The sequence below is a fragment of the Musa acuminata genome, unplaced genomic scaffold (assembly GCF_036884655.1).
Source record: "Musa acuminata AAA Group cultivar baxijiao unplaced genomic scaffold, Cavendish_Baxijiao_AAA HiC_scaffold_1137, whole genome shotgun sequence".
Classification (NCBI taxonomy): domain Eukaryota; kingdom Viridiplantae; phylum Streptophyta; class Magnoliopsida; order Zingiberales; family Musaceae; genus Musa; species Musa acuminata.
The window spans coordinates 1,021,160-1,032,620 of record NW_027021349.1 but is presented as its reverse complement, the minus strand read 5'-3'; the positions used below and the strand labels follow the sequence as shown (position 1 = coordinate 1,032,620).

General features: G+C 35.9%; 2 protein-coding genes across 2 annotated transcripts in view; both read left to right on the top strand.

Annotated features, from left to right (window-relative positions):
• The first annotated feature begins 622 nt into the window (after positions 1-622).
• On the top strand, positions 623-5,723 carry LOC135670990 (peroxisomal adenine nucleotide carrier 1-like). The gene is made up of 5 exons (XM_065178811.1): positions 623-922; positions 2,528-2,759; positions 2,883-3,029; positions 4,863-5,029; positions 5,192-5,723. Exons 1-5 carry the CDS (start codon positions 774-776, stop codon positions 5,469-5,471), a joined length of 975 nt encoding a protein of 324 aa, XP_065034883.1. The 5' UTR covers positions 623-773; the 3' UTR covers positions 5,472-5,723.
• Positions 5,724-8,426: 2,703 nt separating this feature from the next.
• LOC135671039 (potassium transporter 7-like) overlaps positions 8,427-11,461 on the top strand; it is a 36,131-nt gene continuing 33,096 nt past the window's right edge. Inside the window, exon 1 of the mRNA XM_065178912.1 lies at positions 8,427-8,612. Within this exon, the coding sequence (XP_065034984.1) occupies positions 8,574-8,612 (39 nt within the window). The 5' untranslated portion in view covers positions 8,427-8,573. The remainder of the gene's footprint in view (positions 8,613-11,461) is intronic.

The following is an 11,461-nucleotide window of genomic DNA, read 5'->3' as shown; positions in this document are numbered from 1 at the left end:
ATTCCCTTCGTCAGCCACGTCGATGAAGATGTAGTCTGCACTTCCTTATCCGTCCGACTGATATCCCACGTGATGTTATTACTACTTACTATTTTATTTAATTAATGGGATAATGATTTAAAATATTTTATTTATTATTGGATCATCTAATCAAATTTCTATTTTTCTCATCTATACGTACCCGTCTCGAAAATCGACCAAAATACAAAGCAAGTCACCCAAATCATTATTTTTTTCCGAACAAATTAATTTCGTAATATATAAATTTTTATTCATAACACGATTAAATAATTGGTATGAAAACACAAAAAGAGGACAGAATGCGAGAGGTTTCGGGCACGTGATGTTTGTTTGGTAGGTTGACGTAGACTCATACGTCTTATCATGGTGGACATAAGCTGGAGAATTCTTTCTGTCCTGACCGAATCACCCTATACTTTTAATTGAGTGACGTGGCTTAAAACACCTGTGATACACGTGTACCACTCTTCTCGGGAACGCGAGAGGCGGCGTCAGCCGCGAAGCTTTTTTTGGGTGATTCGGCATGGTTGGCTAGGGGTGTTTTAGGCTCCAGATCTGACGAGCCCCGTCACGTGCTGGGGGTTTTATGGCCGTCGAGTGATCATGGGGCACAGCCGGCGGTCGACGACGCTCATTGCGGTGGAGCTACCCATCGCCTGCTCCTCTCGGGTTGGTTATTTCGTGCATCCGCTCATCGAGAGGGATAGCAGAAGAAAGAGGGCCGCTCGCGAGAGAGATCGGGAGAGGGGGAGATGGCGGATGGGTTGGACTGGGAGTCGCTCACGGAGGCGACGTCTGGGGCGGTGGGGGCACTGGTGAGCACCACCGTGCTCTACCCCCTCGACACCTGCAAGACCAAGTACCAGGCCGAAGTCCAATCCCACGGCCAGCGCAAGTACAGGTCAGTCTCTCCCTCCCTCTCACTCTCTCTCTCTCTCTCTCTCTCCCTATCCCTCTCACTCCCTCCCTCCCTTCGTCTTCTTGTTCCTTCGTTGTCTTTTCCTCGAAAATAAACAATATTTTTAGACAGACAAGGACGATCGCTTTTGGTCTTTAATAATCGATGTATAAATCTTGCGAATTGGTATGCTAATCGCTCGTTTTCTCCTCAAAAAAATAGACCATGACGATTTCTTTTTGGTTTTAAATAATTCTCATGCAAATCTCGCAAGCTGATCTGCTGATCATTCATTTGTTGTCTTTAGAACGATTTCTTTTCGGTTCATAATAATTCATTTAAATATTGCAACCTGATCCGCTTACTTGCTTTTTGTGATGTCACGATCTTAATCTGAAACCGTAGATGGATCGTGTAGTTGTGAGGATCGGCTCCCCTGATTGCTTTTTGGTTGTCGAAATCCTTTTTCTTTTGCTCGAGAAAAGGGTTATTGTTCCTTTCTAAATCCACAAACAATTAAGTAATACAAGTTCTTTCTAACTATTAAATTATTCCTTCTTTTTTTTTTCTTCTTCTTCTTCTTCCATTTGTAATCGATCACGCGAGGGAGATGATGCTTAAGGTCTTATAGGCTATGATGCTGGTAGAAAGATTGTTGGGTGAATCTCTGGAAGTGATTTGTGTACTGCGTTGACTCACTTGCATCCTTCATCGCACTGAAACCCGTTAATGGAAACCATCACTCGTTTGAAATCTCATTTTCATTTTCATATCGAAACCCTTTTGCTCAGGTTGTTCTTTGCAGTCAAACATCCTTTGTTAAGAAATCGTGGGCCATTTTATCACTTTTTTCTCATCAAAATTAATCGGGGGTTAACGATTAGACAATTTCAATCTGGATAATCGGTTGGTATTGCATTGTAACCATTCCCATTTTTCAAGATTTTTTACTTTGAGGAATTGGGTTTGGTAGGATCACTTGGATCTGGTATTCCCGACTAGAACTTTTCTTTGGATAAACCAATTAATTCCGGTTGATCCAAACCCTTTGGGCGTTTCAAACTTTGGGACAAAATGATCAGGCTAACCTACCACGCCCCCGATTTGTCTTTGCTTTGATTCACATCATCTGATCCATCCCACAACCTTCAACCCACCCAACCTCCAAAAGAAAATTACTGCTGGAAAGTTTGGTCATTCATGATTTATTATAGAATAATGCAATGGGAGCATGGACAATTATGAGAACAAGGAGGGTGATTTGGCGCCCTGGCGCCCGGAGAATGCATATAAAGAACAGTAATAGCCTTCTCCTTGTATGACATTAACTGGACTCTCTTTTCACTTTCTTTTTACCTTTAAATCAGTGACTCGATATGGTAGAGGCAGAAACTTAGTCCACCGACATTGAGTGAACGATGATCAACATAGTAAGTGACTGATTTATGTTTTCTTTATGACGCAACATCATCTTGCAAACTGCAGAGCACTTGTAAGTTTATTTTGAAATCAAGGAATTTATTGATGGAGCTAACTTGTTTGCTACTGCATCAGATTACTAGTTTGTTATACAATTTATTAACTTAATTTCTTTTCTGGTTTGCTCAGAAACCTTTCCGATGTATTATGGGAGGCAATTTCTAAACGCCAGTTTCTTTCACTCTACCAAGGACTCGGCACCAAGAATTTGCAATCTTTCATCTCGCAATTTGTTTACTTCTATAGTTACAGCTATTTAAAACGATTGTATTTGCGAAAGAGTGGCGCTAGATCTGTTGGAACAAAAGCTAACTTGGTTGTTGCTGCTGCTGCTGGTGCTTGCACTGTTGTTGTAACTCAGGTAAGAGCTTTATCTGCTTTGAATTTAATGATGCCTTCATGGAGTCGAATTATTTCTTTCATGATCAAGTAGCTAAATGTTGCCTATTTCAATATTCACTGGTGTGATTTCTTATCTTTCCAGCCACTGGATACTGTGTCTTCCAAAATGCAAACTAGTGCATTTGGTAAATCCAAGGGATTATGGGAAACTCTATCAGAAGGATATTGGAGTGAAGCATATGATGGTCTTGGCATCTCTCTCCTTTTGACAGCAAATCCTGCGATTCAGGTAACACATTTTCGTAGAGCTAAATTTGTGTATTAGTTGTTTTAAAATAGTGGTTTTTTATGCATAGTCAGTCAGCTGTTTTATCACATCTCGGCTCTCATGCTTGTGTGTGATTCTTATGATCTAGACCTGTTTTGGATGCATAACCTTAAGAAGTCCAATAAACAATGGCTTAATTATCGATTAGGTACAGGTTTTGAACTTATTTGCTGCTTTGTCTGATCTTTCCAACAGAGTGAGGATATTATATATGAAGTAAGAGATGCCACAATGGCCAATAAGGGATTCTGATAATGGCCCATAAAGTTGGTTTTACTCCCCACAGATATGAGACGGAATAAAACAAAAACTTTCTGGATGTCTAATAAGTTATAAGATCTTAGTGGGACTGAACACTTAAAAGAGTACAGCATCACTGGACAATTCTAGTCAAGTCACTGTGATCTGTTCTTGTGGATTTATTACTTTTACCCAGATATCAATGAGCAAAAGACTTACAGATTGATATGTAAATAAACGATGAGAGTGGATTTTCTACCTATATTTACAACAGCTTCGCATTGTGGGAATATCTTAAAACGAATCATGACAGACTATGCCTGTGCATCCGATGTACCATGTTCACTCGTGGCTAAATGCAAGCATAATAACTCAAGACAAATATGAACATGGTTTCTAATCTAGATTACTGGCAAAGCAATTTGTGAATTTGTGAAGGCAATGTTTGAAAGTCTATATACAACTAGTTCCATAATTGTAACTGATTTTTGGGCTTTGGACAAAGAAAATAAAATACTCGATTTGCTTAGTATTGGCTTTGCTAGATTCTTTTTGTTCTCTTTCCCATTTGGAATTTTGGATCTGAATCACTACTCACTGTATTGTTTCCTTTGACTAAAGCTGGAGTACCTGGTAATTCATATGCATGAGAAACACACGTACAATAGTTTAAAAATGTTGTTTGATGATCGAATCACTCGTTAGCCTGTTTTGATAAATGTTATGTTCTTTTGACCTCACAGATCTGCCTTTGATCGTCAGAAGCTGGCAAATTAAGTTAACCATCATACTTTTCCAAGGAGTGATAGAAATTTATCCCAGGATATCCATTTTTCTATTATTTATATGCAGTCCACTTTGCATAACATATTGTTTTATAAGCTAACAGGGCTAACCCTTGTGCTCCAGCACATTAACTTTTCACTGCTAAATTGTTGAAAGAATGTCTATCATGTTTTATGGGGTTAGCCTAATGTTTGATAAAGAACTTCTTTCAACATGTATTCAACTTTCTGCCTTGGCAAGAGTTTGAGAATGCCATTAAAATCACAGATTAGTATATGACCATCTCATGTCACAGTGCATTACAGAATGTTGATGTTTCTTTAACTTAGCTGATGTGGTTTTCCAAGTGTTGTAACCTCAAGTTGCTTTTTTTTATTAAGCATGTGTTAGGGTAGGTTCTTACATGTGGTGGTATTTGAATGAATAGCCATACTTCACATTTTGAAAATTGAACTTTTCGATTCTCATGAATTGCCTTTTATTCTGGTTAATGTTTAAATGATCTCGGACAACCTAACCTTCAAAGAAAGAAGTTAAACAGGGTCACATGGCTATTCATTTTGTTATCCTCTCTGACCTTTTGACACTAGAAAGTGTTACTTTTGAAAATCCTTATAAAATCTACACCGCTTCAACATGCAATGTGCATCCATTCGATGGTGTAATCGTTATGTTCTTACTCCTGAACAATTGCCAGAATTTATTTTATCAGGTGCCAATGAAAACTTGATTTTGATTTTGTTATTTTTGTCTTAACAAAACACACAGTATACAGTATTTGATCAGTTGAAACATAGACTTCTGAGGAGACAAAGTAGTAATGTATTGCCAGCGAACACTGAATCATCTCCAGCAGCTCTTTCTGCCTCCGCAGCCTTTGTACTCGGAGCCATCTCAAAGAGCCTGGCAACCATCTTGACCTACCCAGCTATTAGGTAGGTTGCAGAAACCATTAGCAAACTTACATCATCTGAGAAGCATCTGGTAATGATTTTTACTACTGAATGCTTCTTATGCATTTTCTTTTTATCATTCATTGGTTCTTTTGCATTTTGAAAGTTATGCATCAAAATGAGATCTAGTTGCACCCTGAACAGGTGTAAAGTCATGATTCAATCTGCTAATACAGAAGATGAGTCCAAGAGTGACACCCAACCGAAACACCCCAAGACGATGGTGGGTGCTTTATCTTCTGTATGGAGAAGAGAAGGTCTTCCTGGGTTCTTTAAAGGTTTGCAGGCTCAGATTCTGAAAACTGTTTTGAGCTCTGCCTTGCTGCTGATGATAAAGGAGAATATCTCAAAGTCTACATGGGTTGCAATGCTTGCTCTCCGGAGGTTTCTGTTGGTTTCACAGAAGAGAATCAAGAGCCACTAGATGCATATTTTTTCATAATAACATGGGTGATCAATATCGAACATAAACTTATTGGAGAAATCCAAATTGGTAATGTGGCAGCAAAATTGATCTGACAATTCACTCGAGTTGTTAGTATTATCATTTCTTCACCCAAATGGCACCTTTAATGGAGGTTCACATGCGAATAATCCTGAGGATGTCTGTTGGCTTGAATCATCCTGACTTTGCTGGCAACTTTTCAATAAATCAGGTGTGTGACATTGGATTCTATTTGCTTCTTTATTAGTTATTTGGCTCTTGAAATCTCATGTAATACTGTTTCGATTGCAAATATCCAATTGATGAGGGGATAGAACCAGGTATCAGCAGGTGTCTCTTTTAGGGCTTGCTCTCCCAATCTTTTATGGGTTTTCTGTCAGCAAATAGGGCAGCAGCAAGAGGTAATTTTGGAATCACATTAAGGTTAATAATACCCAAATCAGAATTAAACTATCTTCTAAGCACTTTGAATCTAAATCGGGTACTGTATCAACTTTCTTTTATCTTTCATGTTCCATTGTGAGCAAATTAAATTTTGTTTAAATATAATGGATAAAGCTGGACACTTAATTCAATGTGGGTTAAAGTTAATGCCTAAAATGCTTAATTTGTTATAATTATTCCTTAAGAAACAATATTACCATATTGTGAAAAGATCTTTGCAAAATAAAAAAAAAAGTCATTACTCTCTCTAATAAAAAATAAAATCCTAACTGTGTTATATATATAATTTGATTAATCGATATGAATGTTCATTCAGAGTTAATTGAGATTCCTTTCACATTTGTTATAGTTTAATCTCGATTGATACCACATTCGTCTAATCCCGAAGGTGTTGAACATATTTGATCATCTGATGTTAACTTCGAAGTGCTTATGTATTGATCATATGGTATTGAGGTGTTAGTCATGTGACACTAATATATCGTTCAGATGACATTGATACATTGGTCACTTGTGTAATATAACACTCATGTGATATTGATATGTCACCTGTGTGATGTTGAAGTATCGTTCATATCATTATTTTTACATCATTGTCTATGTAAACTCATTAACTATCAATTATATGTTGAGCATTAAATTACATTAATATCCTCTCTTAAAATGTCTAAAAACAAAATGATCAAAAATTGATGACAGTAATAAAGGGTGTTTGTTAATACTTGAAATATTATTTTTTTTAAATTTAATGATAACTCGAGTTTATTGTGTGGGTATTAACGGTAGTGACATATATCGAAATTTAACCTCTAGAGAGATATATATGTAAAATTTATATTTGGTGAGAGACATAAATGTAATATTAAAATTTAAAGGGGGGGCAAATAATAATTATTCAAAATGCCTATATATTTAGGTTTCCCTCCTAACTTCTTATTCAACTTGCATCTTAAAAGAATTTCCTGTCCTCAACAATAATATTTTTTTTATTGCTTTGAACAAATGACTTGAGAGTATAAAATATCATACCATTGTGACAATAATTAGATCTCAATGAATAGGAGCTAAAAAAAATATTATCGTTATTATTTTGTAATGGGAGCATCTATGCTTGATGATGTTTCAGTGGGTTCCAAACATAATAATGCAGTAGTTAATTGATTTGACCACCCATGCAAATTATTATATAAATGATAAACTCATTATAATCTTATTTATAGTCAATGACATAAAATAATATACTTGGAAGCATTTGCGTTTCTGAACATAAAACGATGATTGCTACTATTATCTAAGTATTAAAGTCTTGTTAAATTGGGCAAAAACTACAACTTGATTCAAGTAGAACTTGAGTGGGATTGGATAAGGATCATTATGCATGGAGATCTAAAATTCAAGTATAAATCTGATCTCTTTCAACATCTTAGGTAAATAAATAATTTCTTGGACACAAATGACTTCAACTCCCTTACAAAAAAAAAAATGAAATTATAGTTAAAATTATCAAAATGTTGGCTAATTAAGTTTGATCCTCTTTTACTGACATGCCACTGGTAAAATCAAACTTTAGACTTTAGCTCTTCTATGGTTAAACAAATAATAATGCTTATCATTCCCTCCATATATATATATATATATATATGTATATATTGGTTGAGAAGATATCCTATTGGTCAAAAAATGTACTGTATTATTATTATTATTTAAGGATATATGGTGAAGAAGGAATTCTGTAATTATAACCACTACATAATTATGATTATTCCTTCTAAATAAAAAACAATATGTTTTTTTTTATCTAAAAGAAATAAATAAATAAATTTCCTGAAGAGGGAGGAGAAACATCACATCACAAAGCTAATTTCTTTTGTCCTCTCTCTCTCTCTCTCTCTTTGACGGTCAAAGAGAGAGGTACAGCCGTACAATCTTACTTTATTTTATTTAATATAGTATAATATAATGTGTATTTAATATGTATAATTAAAAATAATATTTTCATCTAACAATATGTTTATTTATTCTAGTTAATAAAATTTATAAGAAATAATATTAATTATTCTCTTTATATATATAATATTATTTTGTTCCATCTAACAATAAATAGCTAATTGAGATTAACTACAGTGATATATATATATATATATATTAATTAACTACAATAAATCAACTGAGTCAACGAGGACTGCTTTTATCCGAACCAACTCAACTCGCACACGCTTCCGACGCGGAGTGCGCCAACATCACAAAAATTGTAAAAATATGGACCGTCCATCTAAATCACGATGACATCAACGGTCCACAAACAAATTGGCGATCTTAACATCTTATCTTCACCGTTATAACAGAGAACGAGCGCCCGCCTCGCACTCGAAGAACGCTCGCGGGCGGTGACAGTTCGCTTATTTCGGTTGCGGTGACTAGATCCCTCTCTCTCTATCTCTAGACGAATCCGTCCCTCGTATAAATCATCCCCAGAAGTTTCGTGCTTTAGCAGCCCACTCATTCGATTCCCATATATCACCCCCTCTCGCATTTGCTTCCGGAGCTAGCGGATTCGGAATGACGGTTTCTCGGCGATCGATTCGGTCTCGGAGTTAGAGAAGCAGCGGCTGCGGTGGTGTCATCAATCCGTTACCAATGGATCGAGAGAGAGGGTCGACCTCCGACGACCGGCGGGTGGGTAACCGGATGATCGAGATTGGGTTTTGATGTCCATTTTTCTCTTTTTTCGTGTTTCGTTTCCTTACCTTCGTTCATTCCGTAAATTTGCTGTTATCGATGTTTGATAGGATAGAGTGTTTCTTTGTGAGGGTTGGCATGTTGTTTTGCTCTACGAGTAAATCGTGGCGAGATCGGCTATTTCGACCCCGAGCTTCGATTTGGGCTTCTTTTTCTCGTTTTTTGAAATTGTTGAGTAGTGGTGTCGAGAGTAACTTGTCTTCTCTAGGTGCAGTTGTTCTTTCCTTCACTTTCTTCTCTTTGATTCGGCTGGCAAGTAGTTAAGATTTGAGACGTATGGAGATTTAGGGTATTTCTTGGGATTTTGCCTTAGAAACGAAAGATAGTTCTAGGCAAGATTTGATCGATAATTTTAAGAAGACGATTTCGTAAAAGGTGATGCTTTCTGGCTGTTTTTCAGTATGAGATGTTTTGGGTTTGGGATCAAGTCAGGGTTTTCGTCCCAGATCAGAGAGAAACTTCTTAGGCTTTCATTACCCCTTGTTGAACTAAAAAAGGGCAAACTCAGTAGTTTCCTGTTAAAAATCCCGACTCTATAAACTTTTTGTAGATCATTGAATTCTCCGTTAATGTTTATGATATGTGTTCTTTAACTGGTATGCATATTTGTGAATGTTTTGTACCTCGTGCGTAAATTATTATAAACTTGCATATATTTCCAACTTCGAGTGGAATTTTAGTTGTTTTAACTTTTCATAATTATTAAGTATATCTTATGATTAGAAAACGTAGAAATACTTGGATTAGTTCGACTCCATTTTGCTTGTGATCCCAATAATTTCATATTTCTTTTGAAAGAAATGTTTTGGTACTCAATGAAAGAGCACAGGATCTTCCAGTTTCTTGTGCAGCAAAGCTAGTATCGTTGGGTTTGGAATGGTGTATTGGAAAAGAAACCCAACATCATGTGATAATAATTTCTGATATCATTTTGACAAAAGATAAATCGAAGGGATTAGATCGTTGCATGTTGCAACGAGAGAATATTGGCTGTGCTCTTGTGTTTGTTGCTTGCGAAATGCAGGACTCTTTGGAAATGTTAGGTCGTCAGTTAATCAATGGATTAATTTTTATTATATAAGAAATAAGTAAAATTATTAATACATTATCATTTTAAAAATGCTACGTACATGCGGTTTACCCCATATGCTGATTTTGATGGGTTAGCACTTGATGGTGTTTAGTTGCATAGACAATGCATAAAGACAGCTAGTGATGCTCCTCACTCATTATTAAGCTGAAGAATTTTCTTTTCCAATTTTCTCCAGGCCTCCTTAAACTTCTTTTCTTTAATCTTGTAGCGGCAACAACTGTTGCTGCTTTGATTGGAGTCGGCAAAGGCAGCAACCTATTGCTATTTGCTCCACCATTGTCAGCTGCAGTGGCAATGACAACTACTGCTGCATTGGACGGCATTGGTTGTAGCCGTTGTTGCGACTATTGTGGACATTGGTTGTAGTGGCTAGACACCCTTAATCATTGGGTAGATGTGTAACACCCTACTCTTAGTTCAACACATACCCTACATGCATGACTAAAGTAGGATGAGGCTTTTAGTTTAGTTACTGCTATTAATAGGATTGTAGCATAAAAGTAGGTAATATTAAAAGTAAAACATGCTAGTTTATTGAATAAAATGACGGGGTTCCCCTTGTATACAATGTTAATTATAAGCTCTAACCAAAATAAAAATACACACACTATATATCCAAAAGTTATACACATAAAAATGCTCACAAGTCATCATCTATATCTGTACTGACATAGGCTCGCACATGCTCACTTCCCAGCCTAAATAACTTGGTGGGCTACCAGTATCTTTACCTGCAAAATATGGTCTATAGTGAGTAATCACCTAGTAAGTATAAGCATTTATAGCTTTATTTAGGTGAGCATATATATGTTATGCATAAAATATTCTAAAATCATAGCCATAAGATATTTAACGATAATCACCTCATCCTATGACTTCTTTAACAATATAACCCTATAACATAGCATATGCATAATAAAGAGGTAAAACTTTACATCAAAATAATTCAAAATGCTTATATGTATAGGTAGGAAACATAGCACATTCATGGATAACATATACGTACACTCTCACACCGCACGTCATTGTAATATATATACATGTGCACTCCCACACCGTATACCATAGCATGTATGTACACTCCCACATCACAGGTCATAAAACATATGTGCACTCTCACACTGCACGTCATAGTATATATGTACATCGCACCTCGTAACATCTGTGCACTACCATACTGTACGTCGTAGAAAACACATGCACTCTTACAACACACATCATCATATATGCATGCATACGATATATTTTCATTATAATTCATATATTTTTATGCTTATATAATATGCACATTAATTTTGAGCTCATGCTTAGCAGTTGACAAACATATCATTCGAAACATCCTTTTCAAAATGCAATATGAATATGATAATTTATACGACCACTATTTTACAGTGAATTAAACCTATACTTACTTGAATTAACTCAAAAATAAAGATGCCAGTGAAAGACAATGTTCCTTAATAATTGTGTTAGGGAGCGGTACACCTATCAAATTGAGAGCATAGGGTTATGAGATGTCTTAATTAAGAACCCTACTTCTTGAATTGTTGATTTATAATAATTCATAGAATTCATAGAAAATTTTTGATAAGATCCCTTATAAAATAGATTGCTCAATCTGAAAATTCATCTAAATTCCACCATCAATTTTTTAACAATTCACTTCATAATCAAATGAACTAGTTAGGATCAA